The 22,627-nt window shown below is 42.9% G+C and overlaps 1 protein-coding gene across 1 annotated transcript in view; it reads right to left on the reverse strand.

Moving 5' to 3' along the window:
• ddx6 (DEAD (Asp-Glu-Ala-Asp) box helicase 6) overlaps positions 1-22,627 on the reverse strand; it is a 47,267-nt gene that overhangs the window by 15,995 nt on the left and 8,645 nt on the right. Inside the window, exons 2-7 of the mRNA XM_048562175.2 lie at positions 13,752-14,210; positions 7,863-7,926; positions 5,481-5,585; positions 4,584-4,713; positions 3,760-3,906; positions 1-95 (exon numbers count right to left, since the gene is read on the reverse strand). Of these exons, the coding sequence (XP_048418132.1) occupies positions 1-95; positions 3,760-3,906; positions 4,584-4,713; positions 5,481-5,585; positions 7,863-7,926; positions 13,752-13,960 (750 nt within the window). The 5' untranslated portion in view covers positions 13,961-14,210. The remainder of the gene's footprint in view (positions 96-3,759; positions 3,907-4,583; positions 4,714-5,480; positions 5,586-7,862; positions 7,927-13,751; positions 14,211-22,627) is intronic.

The raw sequence follows: 22,627 nt of genomic DNA on the forward strand, positions 1-22,627 counted from the left end.
CTCATCTAATACAATCATCTGTATGTTGTCTACTTTAGCCAAGCCTTTTTTAATCAAATCCAGGATTCTTCCAGGCGTTGCAATCACCACATGAACTATATTTAATGAGACAATAAAATAATTAGATTTTAAAGTAGAGTTCTCATCCTGCGTAAAACTGTACCAATAGGGAACAAGTCGTGTCCGACATAAATTGAAGTACACCGCCCATAAAGCTGAAAAGGGAGCCACAAAATTAAAAAAAGGGACTCACTGCAGTTAACACATCAGCCCATATATAAATCTTTCAGTTGCTTAGATTTATTGCTTGTGTTTTCAGAGGAATTCTGGGAGCTAGCACAGCAAAGTTTTGGTACCCAAAGAAAAAAAAACTCTGAAGACCACTCTGCTTTCTCTCCAGAAGCTGTAATCCTAATATCTGAGCGCACCTCTCTTTAATCTTCTTGTGGGGGGAACCGCCCTGTACAATCAGTGCGGGTGAGCCAGTGAAAATACAAGGGGTAAATTAACGCCTTGTTTAATCAGTGTTTTTTTACTGCTGAATTATTTTAAATATCACTTCTGATTTAGTGCAGAATCCAAGAAACTGCAGAGATTTTGCCAGCTGTTTGATTTCCAGCATCCACAATTCTTTCAATTTTAAGAAGATTGTTTGATATTTAAGATATGTTTGCAATTAAAGCTGAATTGAATGTTGGGAAGATAGGACAATAAAAGTAATGAAAAAGTAAACTAATTATATTCTGCACTAAATCAGAAGTGATATTTAAAATAATTCAGCAGTAAAAAACACTGATTAAACAAGGCGTTAATTTACCCCTTGTATTTTCACTGGCTCACCCGCACTGATTGTACAGGGCGGTTCCCCCCACGAGAAGATTAAAGAGAGGTGCGCTCAGATAGATATTAGGATTGCTGCTTCAACTGTAATCCAAGTCTCTTAAACTTTAGTGATATCTTTTGATTCATTTTTAAATGAAAGCTTCTTGTGCAAAAACAGACTGGAGAAACTGGGACAAGGATCCTCGAGAGTTTTAACCATCCTGAAATCAGAATTGATATTTCCAGGGAAATTTATTATCAAAGTTCTGCACAAAAAACCCCAACACTAAACAATTCCTTTATATAGAAATTGCTTCTATACCGATGCAGTTTCTAGTGGTCTATTCAAGGTTAGAAAGGATACAGGTTCAAACACCACTCCAGGACTAGTGGGCAAAAAAATCTCTGGTAACCTCAATACTGTAATTGGGAAGCATGCTGGAAGTGAGGATTTTCAGATAAGAAATTAAATGCAGGTCCATATGCAAAAACCTAAAACGCAAGTACCAACAGGTACAAGAACAGTTTCTTCCCAGGTGCTAGAAGACTTTTCTAGAGGAGGTTCTGAGGAAGGGTGACTAGACCTGAAACGTTACTGTTTTCTCCTTCAGATGCTGTCAGGCCTGCTGAGCTTTTCCAGCAACTTTACAGCATCCACAGTTCTGTCAGTTTTCCCCACCCCCCCACATTTGCTGGCAGCCAGTCCGTAAATGCTGCTTGTCCCTAACAGGGCTTGAGAAGGTGGTGAGATGCCTTCTTGAACCACTGCAGCCCAGCCCACAATGCCATTAGGAAGGGAATTCTAGGATTTTAACCCAGCAGTGAAGCAATAGTAATATATATTTTTAAGTCAGAATGAGGTGTGACTTGGAAGGGAACTTGAAGGCGATGGCGTTCCCATATATCTACTGCCCTGGTCTTCCAGGTGGAAGGAGTCGTGGTTTTTGTAAGGTGCTGTCTGTGGATCTTTGGTGAATTACTGCAGGTATCTTGCAGATAGTACGCACTGCTGCTACTGAATGTTGGAGGAGGAGGAGGTAGATGCTTGAGAATGTGGCACCAATCAAGCAGAAGGCCTGGTCACTGATGGTATCAAGCTTCTTGATCATTGTTGCAGCTGCACTCATCCAGGCAAATTGAAGTATTCCACCACACTTCTTACTTGAGCCTTGTAGGAGACAGACAGGCTTTAAAGAGTCAGGAGGCGAGTTACTCACTGCAGTCTCCCTAGTTTCTAACCTGCTCTTGTAGCCACTCTGTTAATGTGGTGAGTCTAGTTGAGTTTCTGCAAAATAATAACCTGCAATCATTTGCTCACGTTCCACTTCTGACCTTATGGAGGGAGGTCATTGATAAAGCTGCTAATGGTTGAGCCAAAAGCACCAACCTGTGGAACTCCTGCAGAGATATCCTGGAGCTGAAATGACTGGCCTCCAACAACCCCGACCATCTTCCAACATGTCAGGTATGGCTCTGACCACTGGGCAGTTTACCCCACTACCCAGTGACTCCAGTTTTGCTAGGGCTCCTTAACGCCACACTGTTGAATGCAGCCTTGATGCCAGGGGCTGTCACTCTCACCTTACCTGTGGAATTCAGCTCTTTTGTCTTTATTGACCGAAGGCTGCAGTGAGGTCAGGAGCCAAGTGGCCCTAGTGAAACTCAAACAGGATGTCACCGAGTAGATTCCAAATGGACCGCTAATGTCTTAAATTTAAATGTTGTCCCCTCTGTTCATAACACTGTATCCCTCTGTGTAAAGAGGAAGAAGATGGGAACAAGAGGCAGCCATTCGGCTCTTAAGAGTCTGCTCTGCTATTCATCACCATCATAGCTGATTGTTCAACTCAATAGCCTAATAGTGCTTTCTCCTCAGCCTTTGATCCCATTTGCCCCAAGTTTGTTTTGGCATCAACTACTTCCTGTGTTAATGAATTCCACAGGCTTACCACTCAGTGAAGAGGTCTTACCTCAAAACGCTCAGACTGTGACCCCTGATTCTGGATACACCCACCATCCTCCCTGCATCTACCCTATCCAGTCCTGTTAGACTTAAACTTATGAGATTTTCCCCTCTTTCATCTGAACTCTAGTGAAAACAATCCCAACCTAGTCAGTCAATCTCTCTTCATATGTCAGACGCACCACCCCCAGAATCAGCCTGGAAAACTTTCACCGCACTCTAGAACAAGAGCATCCTTCCTCAAAAAACACCAAAATTGCACAATATTCCAAGTGTAGTGTCACCAAGGCCTTGTACAACTGCAACACCACATTTCCTGCTCCTGTGCTCAAAACCACTTGCAATGAAGGCACGCACACTGTTTCTTTACCACCTGCGATGCCTGCACGCTTACCTTCAGCAACTGGTGCTGAATGTCATCCAGGTCCCTCTGCACACTCCCCTCCCAATTTACAGCCATTCCAAGATGTAATCTGCTGCCTTGCTTTTGAAGTGAATAACTTCACATTTATCCAAATTATTATGTCACTGATTGATCCACTCACCCAACTTTAAGATTTGTTCGTATGATTTGCATTACTGCATGTAAAACAAAAACCTTTTCACTGTTCCTGCATGTGTGATAACATCAAATCAAATCCTGTCTGCTGCCTTAAAAGGGTAGCAATAGATTCCATTGTAACACTATAGAAAAGCAGGGGAGCCAAGCCCTAGCTAATATTCATCCCTCTACTGACCTCATGGTCATACATTAACTGATCACTATCTCCTGACACTCACTCTATCTAATAAAACAAACAACAGATAAGCCTGTCACCACTTGAGATCTGATTGCAAGAGGAGATTCTATTCTTAACAAGTGAAATCTAGATAAACAAAAGAAGTATAAAATTGTACTTACTGCTAGAAGTCAGAATTTCAGATCAGAGAAATGTGGGCCAGATCAAAGTTATGATATCAAGCTAAATACTCACCTGTCTCATCGAGCCTCAAGATATCATCGCGGAGATTGGTTCCTCCTGTGGTAGCCATCACTTTCACACCACCCATGTGCTTGCTGACTTGGATACAGATTTGACTGACTTGCAGTGCCAGCTCTCGGGTAGGCACAATTACCATAGCTTGAAATACCAAAAGCATGAAACCTGTGTTAATTATCACTGCAGGTATAGTAAATATGGAAGTGCAACAAAACCAGTAACATTCAAAACTTTCAATCACTTGAAATCATTTCATTCTAACAGCAGGAACTCAAAATTTAAAATGGATTGCCTCTGCAGTTAGTTCAAATAAGCATTACATTAGATTCTCAGTGCAAAAGGTAAGCACTATTTATTGTAGGCAGATTCTACAGCAGCTTTTGTTTTACAAACCACACATGCAACTTCGAGCCAAAAGCATTCCTTGGTCACTGCATCTTCCATAATGCTTCAGAAAGTACATGTTAGCAAATACAAATTGCTTCACTGGCCAGTCTGTGTGGCCCCAAAATAAAAGTGGTCTCCAAGTAACCAGAGAAACAACCTTTTGGATCCAAGAATTTCTTAGGTCAACATGCCAATGATAGCAGCAATACTGAACAGTTAACCTGTTGAATGGCAGAACACATTGCAGAGATAGAAGGCTACCATTTAAGTCCCATTCTGGAGACATAACATATTATCCATGATAAAGAATTCAATACAGCACTACCTCACTAAGAGCGAACTTATACTACTTACCAATTACCAAGTGGTAATTTCTGCCAAGGAAAACCAAAGCATGATAAAAATTAGAAATGATTGGTGAAGAAACAAACCTTGAATACAATCTCTTTTCAGGTCCAGCCGTTCAAGTAATGGAATGAGGTAGGCTCCACTTTTACCTGTCCCGTTTTTGGCTCGGGCCAATATATCTCTACCAGACAATGCAATAGGAATACTCTCTTCCTAAAAAGAGAGGGAAGAGCAGATTATCAAATTAAAATTACTTCTTCCAATTCTTTAACAGGATATTAGTGCTGCTGGCAAGGCCCGAATTTGCTCCCCCACCCCCAACTGCTACAACTGGGTAGCTCATTAAGCCATTTGAGAGGCAAGTTGAAAGCCAACCTGGGATCTGGAGATGCATTCAGGGCAGCTGGGGTAACAGCAGCAGAATTCCTTCTATAAAGACAGGACATTAAAATGAACCAGAGATAACGTGGTGTAGAAGTGGATGAACACAGCAAGCCAAGCAGCAGAGGAGCAGAAAAGTTGATGTTTCGAGCCTAGACCCTTCTTCAGACCCGAAATGTCAGCCTTCCTGAATTCATCCAGCTCTACAGTGTGTTATCTCAATTTCCAGCATCGGCAGTTCCTACTCTCTCATTAAAAAAGAGCCAGATAGGTTTTTACAATAACGTTAATTTTATGGTATCCATTAGAGATGAACTGTCAATTCAAAACTGATTTATTAACTGAATCCAAAATTAGTATCCTAAATCCAGATACCACGGTGGGATTGAAACCCATTTTCTGTGCCTGTTCCTCTAGATTACACTGTCCTTCATTTGAGACAGCTTAGCAACAAAAAGCTCTGTACCAAACTCAAGTCTACAAATGAAGACATACATAAATGGATACATTGAAACAACAGTTCTAACCCAGCTTCACTTTCTTTAGCAAAGCTATCAAGTATCCTGTCAAGCAGATTATTACAGGAAGTGCTTACACACCTGGATTGGTGATGGCTTCTCCCAGCCCATTTCAAAAATGCCCATTAGCAACTCGCGTTTCAAGCAGTAATCTTCAAATTCATTTCCTTTTGTGGCCGTTACATCCTAAACAAAGGCAAGAAAAAAAACTGAAAAAATATCCACAGATGCTACGATGGAGTTGTCAATGTGCCAGTCAAATGGCCCATTTCTAATCTGCATACAATGCAAAAAACCCACAGCTACACAAAAAGCATTTTGTCATATACCACTGATAATGGGAACTGCAGACGCTGGAGAATTCCAAGACAACAAAACATGAGGCTGGATGAACACAGCAGGCCAAGCAGCATCTCAGGAGCACAAAAGCTGACGTTTCGGGCCTAGACCCGAAGGGTCCTTGAAGGGTCTAGGCCCGAAACGTCAGCTTTTGTGCTCCTGAGATGCTGCTTGGCCTGCTGTGTTCATCCAGCCTCACGTTTTGTTGTCTTGTCATATACCACTGATTGCTTTGCCTTTGGCTCAACTGTAGATACCACACTCTACCTACAGTGATTAAAAGAAACTCTTCAGCAAACTAAATCCAGTTACAGAGTGTGAAACTGGCATTCAGAATTGACAAATGCACCCTAAAGACAATACAACTGCAGTAGTACTCGCTCAGTCAGCACAAAGCTTAGTTTTTCTATAAGCAGAATTTCAAACAATACAATGCATTTGTATCTAGGAAGTAAATGCAGCTCAAAACGTGCTATAACCTATCAGGAACGGCAGTGTCAAATTCAGCACCTTGCAAATGTGAACACAATGGCCAAGATCTCAACAGCAGTCACTGCTGTCTGAAGTGCACATACTGAACAAAAACTACACATCATACAAAAAGTGGCTAAAGACCAATAACTTGAAGTATAGGTTTGCTGTCTTTGAAATCATCCAAATCCTTATTATTGAGAAACTCCATCATTGCACAGATTTAAGTGAATATTCTGTATTTGATCCAGGTGAAGAGAAAAATCAGCATCACACTCTCATGATTAACTAAAAGATTAAATAAATCTGTTAACCGGGCTGACAAGTGGCAAGTGACTTCACACCACACAAATGCCAGGCTATGCCTGGGGGTTACCACGGACCAGCAACTCAATTGGGCTCACCACATTAACAGTGGCTACAAGAGCTGGCCAGAAGCTAGGAATACTGTGGCGAGTAACTCACCTCCCGTCTCCTCAAAGCCTGCCTGCCATCTACAGGGCACAAGTCAGGAGCAGGACGGAATACTCCCCACTTGTCTACAGGAGTGTGGCCCCCAACACTCCAGAAACTTGACACCATCCAGGACAAAACAGTCTGCTTAATTGGCACTACATCCACAAGTATTCACTCCCTCCACCACTGACGCTCAGTAGCAGCGTGTATTATCTACAAGATGCACTGCAGAAATTCGAAGATCCTTAGACAGCACCTTCCAGACCCACAACCCCTTCTAGATAGAAGGACAAGGGCAGCAGACATGGGAATACCATCAAGTACACCCCCCGCCCCAAGTCACCTTCCATCCTGACTTGGAAATATATCACTATTCCTTTACTGTCGCTGGGTCAAAATCCTGGAATTCCCTCCCAAATAGCATTGTGCATCAACCCACAGCAGGAAGACTGCAGCAGTTCAAGGCAGCAGCTTACCATCACCTTTAAGAGCAGCTAGGGACAAGCAAGAAATGCTGACTAGCCAGCGATGCCCACATCCCACAAGATGATTAGAAAAAATATTATACAGCTCTCATTTCCACCAACTCTTTGCACGAGATAGAGCAATGACATTGTAACTTAGAAGCAATCCTCATTAAAATGGATGACAAATTTACCTATTAAAAATTTATAAGCAGTGAAATTGGGCCATGTGCTGTAAAGATAATTGATCATGACAGTGACAAAAATGTTTCTCTATTTATGAAAATATGTTCAAGGATTAGAAGTAAAACATCACTTAGTTGAACAGTGGCATGGGATCTCGTGTCTAAGCTTCCTTTGGACAGAGTGATAACAGTCATGCCTGAAATCTTAACTTTAGGAGTGGCATTATTACTAACATGCCAAAACACATTTTCATATTTCACAGAAAAATGCTCCAATGCAAATGAAGCCTGGAATGGTTTGGTATTTAAAAAAGGAAGATGAACTATAGTCAGAACCTGAAGTCAGCAAGTTCTTTGTCTCTATAATATTTGGTTGAGACAGGGGTTAAGGAGGAAGACAAAGAATTTTTAATTTTGAATATAATCCCTAATCCCTTATCACGACTAACACTGCAATGACTGATACAACTGCTAAAGGAAAAAAAGGTACAAACAGACCCAAGTTTAAACAATTCTAAGTAGAAACCAGAGTATTTTTTTTTCCTTACCGAAGTTTTCATCCTCCTGTCTTTTGGAGGTAATTTTAAACTTTTCTTCCAGTCATCACCTGGTCTACACAGAGTGAAAAAACAAATTACATAAATATTTACATGTTTCAAAAAGGGCCACATAAACAAACTGCACTCAGAAAATTTGATGCAAAAATGGGAACTGGTGCAAATGGAAGAAAGAGGATACTTTAAGATTTAAGACAAGAACTTAAAATGCGCAGAGGTGGGAAATTCAGTGGATGGAGCCTGAGGGGCGTTCCTTTATGAAGGGCTGTTACAAAGTCAGGAAATTTTGAGCAAAAAAAAACTTAACGCACGTATTTTTCCAGTGCTATTATAAATGGTTTGCAGAGACATGATCGGTATTCTACTTGCTCAAGTTACCCTATTCTGTGACAGGTGTTTCATCAAGGCTTCTTGCCACATAGACAAGCACAAATGCAGAAATGTTACTAGCTGTACAAGACTGAGCTTTATGTTTAATACCTCCAGTAGCATTCATTAGGCAGAGAACTACAAAGATAGCGTGGTCAGAGAAGTGGTGATACCGCAGGTTAAGGGTATATAGGCAGATAGCCACACACAGTACTGGAACTATAACAGATACGACTCAAGGAAAGGCAGGACTGGATGTTGAACACTATCGTAAGATGTTCAAAGAAAAGAAAAATGAGGGACAGCATTATTGATTAAGAGCAGCATTGTGGTGCTACAGAAAGATGATAATGCTTCAGAGAACTTGAAAATACAAACAAACAAAGAGTGCACTGGAGGGTGGGGGAGGGGAAGAGGGTTCATGACAAAAAAGGTGAAGCAGAAAACACATTTGAGAACGAAGATAAACACAGGCCCAGTGGGGTGTGCATAAGCAAATACCAGGGTCAAAAAGGTGACCAACAGCTAACAAAAAGGAATCTAAATATTTTAAATGTATATGTACAGTAACAAAAAAGTTAGATTCAAAAGGGGATTTAATCATGGCTGAGGTGCTCCTTAAAGTTATCTTTCCTAAGGAAATAGTTGCCAGCTAGGAATGGTGATGGGGAGAATACACATGTATTAGAAGAGTTCGCACTCAGTGAGGCGGCAGCAGTGATAGGCTGTCACTACTTAAAATCGAATAGGCACCACAGCTGATTGAGATCTGTTCAATATGGATGTTAGTAGAACTTGCAAAAAAAGGCCCTGGAAATAGTCTTTCAAATCTTCCTTAGAGTGGGGGAGGTGCCACAGAACTGGAGAATTCCAAACATAACACTTTTGATCAAATGATAGGGTCAACACTGGGTTCAAATAACCAAAGTTCCCTTAAGTTTTTCTTTGCTGCCAGATCTGCTGAATTTCTTCAGCCCTTTCTATTTGTTTCAGATTTTAGTATCAATAGAACTCAGTTTTTATTTGTAAAAAGGTAGTTGGTGTTTAATTTCAGCAGTGAGGAAACGCTTCGAAACAATTATTCAGAATAAAATAGCCGCAGGGTAAAACATGGATTAATCAAGAGAAAAAATGGAGGGTCTTCCTTAGGTTTCTTTTGAAAGTAACAGAGTTGACGAGGGTTGTCAATATTGTGGTGTATATTGCCTTTTTTTAAAAAAAAAGAGGCACAGAACATTGGAACAGACGGAAAGTAATAGTTCATGGAATAAAAGGAAACAGCAGCAACACTGCTACAAAACTGAGTGAAGGACCAGAAACTGAGTAATGACTTAATGGAGATAATGGAAACTGCAGATGCTGGAGAATCCAAGATAAAGTGTGGAGCTGGGATGAACACAGCAGGCCAAGCAGCATCTTAGGAGGATAAAAGCTGACATTTTGGGCGTAGACCCTTCATCAGAAAATGGGAGGCGTGGGGAAGAAGAGAAGAAAAAGAGAAAGGCAGATCGAAGATAGAGGTGAAGAGACAGTGGAAAAACCGCTCGCTGTCCAAACGTTTCAGAACATGGTCGAGCAGTTTCAAGGCCAAAAAGAGATTACAAGAGAGTTGCAGTGGGAGAGCGATCGGGAGGTTTGCCGGAGGGAGGAGGATAACTTCTTCAGGTTAGGCATCCCTAGAAGAGTCTTTGCAGTGAGGTTAGAATTCTATCAGAGAAATGGGAACTGCAGATGTTGGAGAATCTGAGATAAAGCGTGGAGCTGGATGAACTGCTCGAACACGTCCTGAAGTACTTGGGCGTCGAGCAGTTTTTCTGCCACCTCTCCACTTTTGATCCGCCTCCCCCCCCCCCTTCTCTATTTATTTCAGAACCCTCTCCCCTTCCCTTTTTCTGATGAATGGTCTAAGCCAGAAACGTCAGCTTTTGTGCTCTTAAGATGCTGCTTGGCCTGCTGTGTTCACCCCAGCTCCACACTTATCAATGACTTAATGGATATCTTTCAGGCTGGAGGTGGTTACAATGAAATTCTATGGGGCTGATTTGAAACCATTACCTTTTCCTAATATACATTAATGACTAGATCTTCACGCACAAGGTGTAATTTTTAAGTTTACAGATGAGTGTAAACAGACCTGGACAGTGTAAAAAAACTATAAAGAACAAACCAGAGAGTGAGCAGATTAAGGTCCAGTGTGGTGAAGCAGAAGCTGATACCTCTTGTTTAAGAAAATCAGAGACAGTGTGAAATAAAAGATGCCACTATGAAGTGTCTGCAGCAGCAGGGACCTGGACACATGCGTACAAATCACTAAAAAGTGGCAAGACGAGTAGCTTAAGCAGTTAAAGCATACCGCACCCTAGGTTTTAGTAGGGGTATAAAATACAGAAGCAAGGACGTTACGTTGAACTTAACAGTCACCAGTGAGACCTTAGGTGAAAAAGAGGGGGTGGAGTTCAAGCACACTATAGGAAGGATAGGAATGCAGTACAAAAGTAGGCACGGCAAGTTTGAGAATGGTTCCAGGGACGATTATACTTCAGCAATTAAGACAGATACAAGTTAGGATTTTTTTTTTGGGGAGAAGGTACAAGAGGAGTTTTGACAGTTTTCAATCTCAGAGCGGGAGCCGGGCAGAAGATAGCAAAACCACTCCCTCAAGAAATGGAGAAGGGCAGCACACAAGAATTGACAGGACGCGGAACTGGGCTGAGAAGTGGCAGATGGAGTTTAACCCTGAAATGTATGAGGTGATTCATTTTGGTAGGACAAACTTGAAAGCAGATTACAGGGTTAATGGAAAAATGCTTGGTAGTGTAGAAGAGCGGCGGGATCTTGGGGTTCACGTTCACAGTTCCTTGACAGCTACCACCCAGCTGAATAGAGCGTTAAGGCAGCATATGGTGTGTTAGCTTTCCTTAATAGAGGGATTGAGTTCAAGAGCCGTGAAGTTATGCTCCGGCTATACAAAAGCCTGGTTCGGCCACATTTAGGAGTATTGTGTGCAGTTCTGGTCACCTCATTACAAGACAGATATGGAAGCGTTAGAAGAGGTGCAGAGGTGATCTACCAGGATGTTGCCTGGAATGGAGGGAAGGTCTTATGAGGAAAGGTTGAGAGCACTAGGGCTTTTCTCTTCAGAACAACGAAGGATGAGAGGTGACTTGATAGAGGTGTACAAAATGATCAGAGGTATACATAGAGTAGACAGCCAGCCAGCCAGAGACTTTTCCCTAGGGAGGAGGTAGCTTTTATGAGGGGACATAGCTTTAAAGTGAAAGGAGGTAGTTATTGGGGAGACGTCAGAGGTAGGTTCTTTACTCAAGAGTGGTAGAGGTGTGGAATGCATTGCCAGAGAGGGTAGTGGAGTCTGCCTCATTGGGGATATTTCAGTGGCTACTAGATAGGTATGTGGATGACAGGCCTGGAGGTTTCAGGTAAAGGTTTGGCACAACATTGTGGGTCGAAGGGCCTGCACTGTGCAGTACTGTTCTACGTTCTATTTCCATGTTCTAAGAGGGCATGGTTTCCATTTAAATAGCCATTCAATATGTAAGATGATGGGAAAATGGCATCAAGTCTGTGTTCAGAGAGCCAGTAGAAGCACGATGGGCTGAACAGCCTTCTGTACTATTACAATTCTGTGATTACATTACATTTTGTCTCTTCCCTTTAGTAATCATTATACGAAATCCATTCACAAAGAGCCTTAGTAGATGCAACTTAAAAAAAGGACCTGAAATTCAAACATGATGCAAAAGTTCATTCCTTTTAACGGAAAATTTCCTCAATTATAAAGATAAGGCATTCAATATTATTGTACACGTAAATCTTGATTCAACACAAATACAAATTCAATATATATTGATGTTAAAAGAACTTGGATTAGATTCAATTACATTGCAGTCCATTGATATTCAGTTGTAGACTTTACTACAAATAAGATGGTAATGTTATCCATGATATTTTAGACAGTACTTATGCTAAATGCACCAAAGGTCTATGCATTTTTTAAAAATTTATTGTATCAGACAGTAAATTTCATACCAAGGGGGATTTGGAAGACAGAAACTAGTTAAGCAAACTAGTGCAACACTAAGCTATAGCAGTTTGATTTCTCTGTACTATGTTAGTGGAGTTCAGCAAGGCTGGGGAACGGAAGATTGAACCTATAATGTTGTTATTTCTTTTGCTTTTTTTCATTACTAATAGACAATAAAATAGAATGATGGCGGAAAAGGGCACAAGCAGACAGATCAGACTATCATTATCCCTACAGTCAAACTGCTAGACAGTTTGTCACAAGGCTCAGGATCCTTTCCCAAGTTGTGTCAGGGACACAAAAATTCAACTACAGGCATCAACAGAATTTTACTGCAAGCAGCTGGATCAGGTATAGACAGGACAAATGCTAACAGCATTGAGTTCCACAATTCTAAACTATATGGAGAATACATGATTGAGAAAAGAGTGGTCTCGACAATCAGGTTCACCAGATCATTAGCAATATTGAAATACAGCTGCTTGGAACAGTGCATGAATTGTGACTATAAGTGGACAGAAGGCAACCCAAAGGGTGCTGTGGTTAATTTTTAAAAATGTGACTTGAAAGTCACTTTCGAGATGGCGTTAGACAATTTATGCAGTCTTTGCCTGCAAAATTCCTTTCCTTTATAAATTGAAGCTTCACTTCAGAACAGGATAACTTGTTTAGATATTGATTTCAAAATTGATTAGTTGCATACTGTTAGTAGTGATTAAAATGCTTCCCCAATGTAAGAGAAGTGGGGAAAAAAAGGGGAGGAAATCAAAATTTCCAAGTTATAAATAGAAAAAAAAGCAACTCCCCCCCCCCCCCCCATCTTGTGTGTGACCCAGTAGTGTTTACAGGTCCAAATATTTCAGTACAAGAGAAAGGCCCAACAATGCATACACTTCTATACTAAAAAAGAGTGTAGGCAAGTGAATTAACTAGCTTATTCCCCAATCTGATAATTGTTTACCTGCATCACAAGTTTCCAGAAGCCCTTCTATAAATTGCCAAATGGATATTAGTTGAGAAAAAACCAACTAAGTTTGTCTTAACTCCTTTTTGGATGTGTTTTTAAAATAATACTCTAATAGCATACTACAAGTGTTGCTTTCAGATGAGGTGTAAAAGCAAAGTATTATCCACCACCCGAGAGTGCTGAAGGCATTATTTCCAATGAGAAAAGCAGTTGAATTTTCTTAGCCACCCTGCCCAATATTTTTATCTCCACTGATAATACCAAACAATTATTTGAATACATTACCATTTCTCACATTTATCCCTTACCAAAATGTTAAGTTACAGCTGCAAAGTGTTTCATGGGGGTTATTTCAAGTTGGTACAACTTATTTTGGTCTTTCACATTCAATCCCAGAGACAACAACCCAAGCAGCAGTAAATGGGAAACCCATTTCCAGAATACAAACTGACAAACAGCTGTTCAGAGTATGGGGAAAAAAATATTTTTAAGAGATACTTACTTAATAGTACTGCTGGTTGTATGTGCTTGCTGCTGAGTGCCATTAAGCGTGCTGGCATTTTTTAGCTGCTGGAGCTGTTGGTTGGTCTGAGAGACTTGTGGCGACGGCATCCCTCCTGGGCCTGCACTGGGTTTCAGCGGGCCTCTCAACTGCCCATTCTGAGTAGACAAACCCATAATAACGGGATTTTCCGTCCTAGCTGTGGTCATTGTATTTATATATGTTTATTTGCAGTTTCAGTTTATAGCCCAAGGTTCATACAGAAACTGTAATAGTTTAAACCTCTTCAAATGAAGAGATAATAAAGTCTGCTCAATATATACGAGTCCTTTGTTGCAATCAAGGCAAGCACTCGTATGAGTCTTAAAAAGTCAAGCAGTCACTTGCACTGAGTTATTAGACAATACTTTTCACATAAATCCTTTTCCATAAAAAGGTTGTGCGCATATTCACTTCCACCTGTAATAAAGGAAAAGAGAGAGATTTCAATCAGAGCTCTGGAACAGTAGCTTTTTCGTGCCTTGGCAAATTTCAGTCTAATAGCTGCCTGAAGAAGAGTTTACTTTTAAACTGGAGAGGGTCATTATTATAGTTACAAGGTTCAACATTCTCAATACACAATTTAGAGAAGTCATTCTTTGAACTCAGGAAGGCACTGTCCTGTTATGACCATTGTGTTGGGAAGTCTTGCCACCAGAGGGAACAACAGTTGCACATTTTGACTAACTCCATTGCTTTAACTGCAGGCAATCAAAACAGCAGCACAATCCCACAGTGTTTTCTGTTTGTGTGAAGTGGCTAGCAATTAATTGTTTTGGATTTGGACAGCACCACATTTAATTTAACTGAACCATTATTCAAGGCCCACTCTTGGGCAGAACACAAACACACTAAACATATCCCCCAGCACTACCATCACTGTTCTCAAACTTGGGAGTGACAGACTTGAATGGATATTGCAAACAACTAGTTTGGTTACTAGAGACAGTAGGAACTGCAGATGCTGGAGAATCCAAGACAACACTGTACAGCTGGATGAACACAGCAGGTCAAGCAGCAGAAATGAGAAGTTTCCAAAGATGGGTACAGACCCAAAACATCAGCTTTCCTGCTCCTCATGTTGCTTGGCCTGCTGTGCCAATTCAGCTCTACATCGTGCTATCTTAGTTTGGTTATTCACTACCTATATTCTCTTTAATGGTGTTTTCTTTTGTGTGGGCTTCAGACATCCATGCAGCAATTTGTGAAATTAGAAGTCATTACTGGCAAGTGCACCAGCATACCAACCAGCAGACACAGACCCATCAGGAGGTTATGTCACCATGCAGTTTAGCTGAAACATTCATACCTATATCTGGCTTGACCACAGCTACTTCATCTGATTCCAAGACTAAACCAAGCTGGATAACGGGAGAGGAGTCCACAAAAAGATAAACCATAATCTTATTGAATGGCAGAGCAGGCTTGATGGGCAAGATGACCCACTGCTGCTGTTTCTAATGTTAACATCCTGATGCATAGATCACCAAATTCTTTTGCAAGCCTCGTTCTTAAAATCATTCACCTGCATTTCCTTCACCCACTGATTTCTTTGCCACCAACATGAAGACTTTCAGGTCAGCTCAGCCTGTTTTCTTCTTTCCCAGTGTGCCTGGCCAAACTTCCAAAAAGGTCTTTCACAAGTTTGACAATAGCAGTCAGCATGCACACTGACTGCCAAGAACACTGTGCCAGAGGTGGTGCAGAAGCTGACAGTAGCAGCATTCAAGCAACACCTGGATGAATATGAATAGGAAGAGAATAGAGAGATATGGAACCTATAAGCAAAGACAGTTTTGGTATGAAAGGGGTTAAAATATGGCAGCACAAGCTCGAAGGCTGAATGGCCTGTTCCAGTCTTGTGCTGTATTGTTTTGTTCTTTGCCTATCCTGTTCATGCCCATTCAAGTTCTTCAGGATGAGACTCAGCTGCTCCTTTAATCAAATTCCTACCCATGACAACCTGACTTCACTTCCTTGAAGTGAACTTTTCAAACGGAATACTGACTCAGCCAGTATTATGGTCCATTGACACATAATGAAGGTGTGACAAAATGACTTTCTGAACTGCAAACTTTTGGTGCAGGCAGTCAACATTGTTAAGGCAGCTCAGTAGTGAGCACTGCTGCCTCAACTCCAGGAACCTGGGTTCAATTCAACCCTTGGGTGACTGCGTGTGGAGTTTGCAGTCTCCGTGTCTATGTGGGTTTCCTCCCAGTCCAAAGATGTGCAGGCGAGGTGGATTGGCCATGCTAAATTGTCCCTAGGTGTTCAGGGATGTGTAGATTAGGGGCATGGGTCTGGGTGGGATGCTAAGAGTCAGTAGGACTAGTTGGGCCAAAAGGGCCTGTTTCCACATGGTAGGGAGTCTATGATGATTCTCAGCAATACTGAAGGAATGGTGATATATTCCAAAAAGTCAAGATGGAGTGATTTGGAGGGAGATGTGCTGATGGTGGTGTGCCCATGTTTCTGCTATCATTATACTTCTAGGTAAGAGTGGTTGTAGTTTTGCTGTCTCGGAAGTCTTGGCAAACTTCTGCAGTGCATCCTGTATATAGGACAACACTGCTAGTCCTGAGCATTGGTTGAAGGCATGGATATTTGTGAAGCTGGTGCTCATCAGCACTTTTGCTTTGCTCTGGATTGTATCAAGTCTCCATTCCTCTTTGAGGGAACTGGGGATACAAAAAAACGTAACTACTCCAGAACTGCACATATATCCCTCGAGGTTTCAACCCCATTCATACTGTACAGAAAGAGATTAAATAACCAATAATCAAACAAAAAACACTACACATCTAAGATAAAAAAGGTACTACCTCTCATCCTTTGCAATCTATCTGCAGCCAAAACAGAACCAACCCTACCATCCTCCTTTGAGTTCCAATGTCATTCAACTGGCTGGCACTGTGCACCTGGCTTATCCAGCTGTAAATGGAACAGCTTCTACAATGACTTCTACTCCCATGCCTAGTGTTACATCTGCTACCCCAAAGGATCTATTCCTGACAAATCCATATTCATCTATATCCTGTCTCCTGACAACCAAAATCAAAGCCAATTTCCATACCTAAATTCATCATCACCACCACCCTTACGCTTGCTCCAAGGTGGTCAGACTATTGGCTTATCATCAATATTAAAATCAACAGGAATGTCAAACTAAACATTTAGTTTCAGCCTTCATAACTGTGTGTGATTCAACCATTTCAATTTGTGTGTTAGAGAAACGCTCATTCAGGTCGTTGCATCTCTAAACTAAAAGAATCAGGAACATACTCCAGTCTGGTCTTCAACATTTTACCCTCAACTGGAAATCAAAGCCTATCCCTGTGCCCTAACTTATACATTCCCATTTGTAACTTGCACTTGCCAAGATACCTTTGCTTTCCAGTTAAGCAAACTGCTTTCTTTATAATTAAAAAGAGCACAACATTACAAAAGAAATAATAAATCCCTCATGGCCTCAGCATCTCTAACCTCATCTAGTCCTATAATGTTCCAATGAACCCGTTTCTAAAAAGCTGACCTCAAGCAACCAATTTTAGTCACTCTGCCACTGAAGGCAGTGTCTTTGGTTTCCATGGCTTTAACTTCTGGAATTCCTTGCTCTAGAAACTACAGCTCTCTTCTCTCCCTTCCCTACACCTCCCTCCTTGGTAAAATGTCCAACATCCACTTACATGGCTTGGTGTCAAATCTTTGTTAAGCACCTTGGAACATTTTATTACATTAATACAAAATCACATGGCTCTAGCAATTTAGAGTAAAGAAGCCAAGAAATAAGCAATCTCTCTGTCACAGATAATAAAACCTGAGGCTGGATGAACACAGCAGGCCAAGCAGCATCTCAGAAGCACAAAAGCTGACGTTTCGGGCCGAGACCCATCAGAGAGGGGGATGGGGTGAGGATTCTGGAATAAATAGGGAGAGAGGGGGAGGCGGACCAAAGATGGAGAGAAAAGAAGATAGGTGGAGAGGAGAGTATAGGTGGGGAGGTAGGGAGGTGATAGGTCAGTCCAGGGAAGACGGACAGGTCAAGGAGGTGGGATGAGGTTAGTAGGTAGGAGATGGAGGTGCGGCTTGGGGTGGGAGGAAGGGATGGGTGAGAGGAAGAACAGGTTAGGGAGACAGAGACAGGTTGGACTGGTTTTGGGATGCAGTGGGTGGAGGGGAAGAGCTGGGATGGTTGTGTGGTGCAGTGGCGGGGAGGGGACGAACTGGGCTGGTTTTGGGATGCGGTGGGGGAAGGGGAGATTTTGAAGCTGGTGAAATCCACATTGATACCATTGGGCTGCAGGGTTCCCAAGCGGAATAAGAGTTGCTGTTCCTGCAACCTTCGGGTGGCATCATTGTGGCACTGCAGGAGGCCCATGATGGACATGCCATCTAAAGAATGGGAAAGGAAGTGGAAATGGTTTGCGACTGGGAGGTGCAGTTGTTTATTGCGAACCGAGCAGAGGTGTTCTGCAAAGCGGTCCCCAAGCCTCCGCTTGGTTTCCCCGATGTAGAGGACGCCAAACCGGGTACAGTGGATGCAGTATACCACATTAAGCAGAGGTTCATCTGCACATCTGCCAATGTGGAAAGTCATCTTGGGGCCTGGGATAGGGGTGAGGGAGGAGGTGTGGGGCAAGTGTAGCATTTCCTGCGGTTGCAGGGGAAGGTGCCGGGTGTGGTGGGGTTGGAGAGCAGTGTGGAGCGAACAAGGGAGTCACGGAGAGAGTGGTCTCTCCAGAAAGAAGACAGGGGTGGGGATGGAAAAAGGCCTTGGGTGGTGTGGTTGGATTGTAGATGGCGGAAGTGTCGGAGGATGATGCGTTGTATCCGGAGGTTGGTGGGGTGGTGTGAGAGAACGAGGGGGATCCTCTTTGGGCGGTTGTGGTGGGGGTGGGGTGTGAGGGATGTGTTGCGGGAAATGGGGGAGACGTGGTCAAGGGCGTTCTCGACCACTGTGGGGGGTAACGTTGCAGTCCTTGAAGAACTTGGACATCTGGGATGTGCGGGAGTGGAATGCCTCATCGTGGGAGCAGATGCGGCGGAGGCGGAGGAATTGGGAATAGGGGATGGAATTTTTGCAGGAGGGTGGGTGGGAGGACATGTATTCTAGGTAGCTGTGGGAGTCGGCGGGCTTGAAATGGACATCAGTTACAAGCTGGTTGCCCAAAATGGAGACCGAGAGATCCGGGAAGGTGATGTGCTGGAGATGGCCCAGGTGAACTGAGGCCGCCTCTTGCTCCCCAGAGGAGCTCAAACAGTTCATCCACTTCACCAACACCTTCCACCCCAACCTTCAGTTCACCTGGGCCATCTCCAGCACATCCCTCACGTTCCCGGATCTCTCAGTCTCCATCTCAGGCAACCAGCTTGTAACTGATGTCCATTTCAAGCCTGCCGACTCCCACAGCTACCTAGAATACATGTCCTCCCACCCACCCTCCTGCAAAAATTCCATCCCCTATTCCCAATTCCTCCGCCTCCGCCGCATCTGCTCCCACAATGAGGCATTCCACTCCAGCACATCCCAGATGTCCAAGTTCTTCAAGGACCGCAACGTCCACCCCCCCCCCCCCCCCACAGTGGTCGAGAACGCCCTTGACCGCACCTCCCGCAACACATCCCTCACACCCCACCCCCACCAGAACCGCCAAAGAGGATCCCCCTCGTTCTCTCACACCACCCCACCAACCTCCGGATACAACGCATCATCCTCCGACACTTCCGCCATCTACAATCCGACCCCACCACCCAAGGCCTTTTTCCATCCCCACCCCTGTCTTCTTTCTGGAGAGACCACTCTCTCCGTGACTCCCTTGTTCACTCCACACTGCCCTCCAACCCCACCACACCCGGCAACTTCCCCTGCAACCACAGGAAATGCTACACTTGCCCCCACACCTCCTCCCTCACCCCTATCCCAGGCCCCAAGATGACTTTCCACATTGGCAGATGTGCAGGTGAACCTCTGCTTAATGTGGTATACTGCATCCACCGTACCCGGTGTGGCTTCCTCTACATTGGGGAAACCAAGCGGAGGCTTGGGGACCGCTTTGCAGAACACCTCTGCTCGGTTCGCAATAAACAACTGCACCTCCCAGTCGCAAACCATTTCCACTTCCTCTCCCATTCCTTGGATGGCATGTCCATCATGGGCCTCCTGCAGTGCCACAATGATGCCACCCGAAGGTTGCAGGAACAGCAACTCATTCTGCTTGGGAACCCTGCAGCCCAATGGTATCAATGTGGATTTCACCAGCTTCAAAATCTCCCCTTCCCCTACTGCATCCCAAAACCAGCCGAGTTCGTCCCCTCCCCCCACTGCACCACACAACCAGCCCAGCTCTTCCCCCCCCCACCCACTGCATCCCAAAACCAGTCCAACCTGTCTCTGCCTCCCTAACCTGTTCTTCCTCTCACCCATCCTTTCCTCCCACCCCAAGCCGCACCTCCATTTCCTACCTACTAACCTCATCCCACCTCCTTGACCTGTCCGTCTTCCCTGGACTGACCTACCCCCTCCCTACCTCCCCACTTATCTTTTCTCTCCATCTTTGGTCCGCCTCCCCCTCTCTCCCTATTTATTCCAGAACCCTCACCCCATCCCCTCTCTGATGAAGGGTCTAGGCCCGAAACGTTAGCTTTTGTGCTTCTGAGCCTGCTGTGTTCATCCAGCCTCACATTTTATTATCTCGGATTCTCCAGCATCTGCAGTTCCCATTATCACCAATCTCTATGTCACATCTCATTTTCCATATATTTTCTGGGTTTTAGTTTCAGCAAAGGGTCAACTGAGAAAGAGAAAAAGAAAAAAGATCTCATTCTTCTACAAGACAAGGCAAAATAACAAGTTGCCAAATACAGACACGTTTTGGCAGTGTGAATAGTTACCTCAAGCTTGGATTTTAATCACCACCCCACCCAAACCTTAGTGTGATTTCCCGAGAATATGAAAACCAATCAAATACATTTATTGAAAACACACCCAAGAATGATCTCAAGTCTCTGCTTTCTTTCACAAGTGAGAAATATGCATGTTGCATATCAAAATGAAATGGCAAAAAATTTTACTTGGGCTCAAAGAATTTTCCAACATCAAATCACAAATCAGTTGTAAAACCATTTAACTCGTGTAATGAGGTCAGGTATGTTTAAAGTTTAAGAAAAGAAAGCAGTCACAATTTCGATTGTGACCATGGTCAAGACATCTAATTTTGCATCTAGTTACTAATTGTTCTGAATGGAACAAATATTTTGCAACTTTGAGGAAATTCAACACTTAAAATTTTAATTCAAGTTTACCAAGTTTAAGACTTATGCATAACTTGCAACTGCAGTCAGAAGAAAATACATGATACAGAACCCAATCTAGGAAAACCTAGAGAGAGCACAAAGCTATTTTAAGTATAGCAATTCTAATTTCATAGGCCTTTCAGCAACTTACTGGGTAAACAGCCCGAAATTGTGAACCAAAGAAACCAAACACATAGGTAAAAACAGAAATAGCATCAGAATTTCTGAAATAGCAAGTAGATGCACTAGTCACAATCTTCCTAGAATTCTTAGATTCTCAAAGTCCCAGAGTATTGGAAAGCTACCTGTACGAACATCCTTATTCAAAAAGGAAGTTAACTATAGGCCAGTAAGATGAACAGTTGTCTTTGTGAAAGCATTATAAGCAGAATCAGCATGGTTTTGTGAAGGGAAAAAGACTGAAAATCATTAGAATTTTTAAAAACCCAGTAAACCTACAAAAAAAAAAGAGATAGTCTACAAATAGAATTAAGCGCAGCCAGTAAATTTAGGTTTCAAAAAAATTTATGATAAACAAAGGTACTCAAGATCACAGCGCATGGCACTAGCAGTGCTATGTTAATATGGACAAGAGGAGCGGCTAAGTATTAGAAGACAAAGGTGGGATACAGGAGGCGTTTTCAGAATGACATAACTAGTAGCACATCACCAGGCTCAGTGCTGGAGAACCCAAGTACTTGTAACATCAACTTGGACGAGCAAAGTGAACGTGCTATCACTAGAAATTTGTAGAGGACAGAAAAATAGTGGAAAGACAGGTGGTGAACACAACACAGACATTGTGCATTTTGGCAGGACATATCATTTGAACGGGGAGAGCTGCAGAGATGCGGCGGGGGGGGGGTGATCTGTGCATGAATCATAAATAGCTGGTCTACAAGTTCTGCAGTTAACTGGGAAGGCAGATGGAATGCTGGCTTTTATTTCAAAGGGAATGGAGCATGAACATAAGGGAGTCTTGCTAGAACAATACAAGACATTAATCAGCCCACACTTACATTAATATGGGGCCCTTCTCCAAGAGAAGATTCTGACACTGCAAGCAGAGATGGCATACTTTGTTGATCCTGGGTACAGAGACATTTATGGAGAGATGGAGGTGGTGGGATTGGTACTCAGTTTAGAAGAATGAGAGCCAATCTTATCAAAAGAAGCAAGAGGTAGGATTTATACTGATAGATAGTCATGTTGAGAGCACAGATTATTGTTGACATAGGGTCCCTGTAGAATCCCCACTGCAGCATATTCTGAAGGAATTACCCAGAAAATTGAATTTCCCACTGGGCAATTACACCACACAATGGTGTAAAAAGAGACACTGGACGGTTCAGGTCAAGTTAAATAAATAAAAGTCACTCAGGAAAGGTTTGACTATTAAGCCGCCAGGCTCTTCACACCTGAAAAAGGTGAACAACTCCCACCTCAGAACCAAAACAATACACCCTGCCCTCGAACTGCACCCAAATTCTCCAATACCCCATAACGTGACTGACCCAAAAATCCACCTGGCCATCAGACCCAGT

This window comes from Stegostoma tigrinum, chromosome 32 (assembly GCF_030684315.1).
Source record: "Stegostoma tigrinum isolate sSteTig4 chromosome 32, sSteTig4.hap1, whole genome shotgun sequence".
Taxonomy (NCBI): domain Eukaryota; kingdom Metazoa; phylum Chordata; class Chondrichthyes; order Orectolobiformes; family Stegostomatidae; genus Stegostoma; species Stegostoma tigrinum.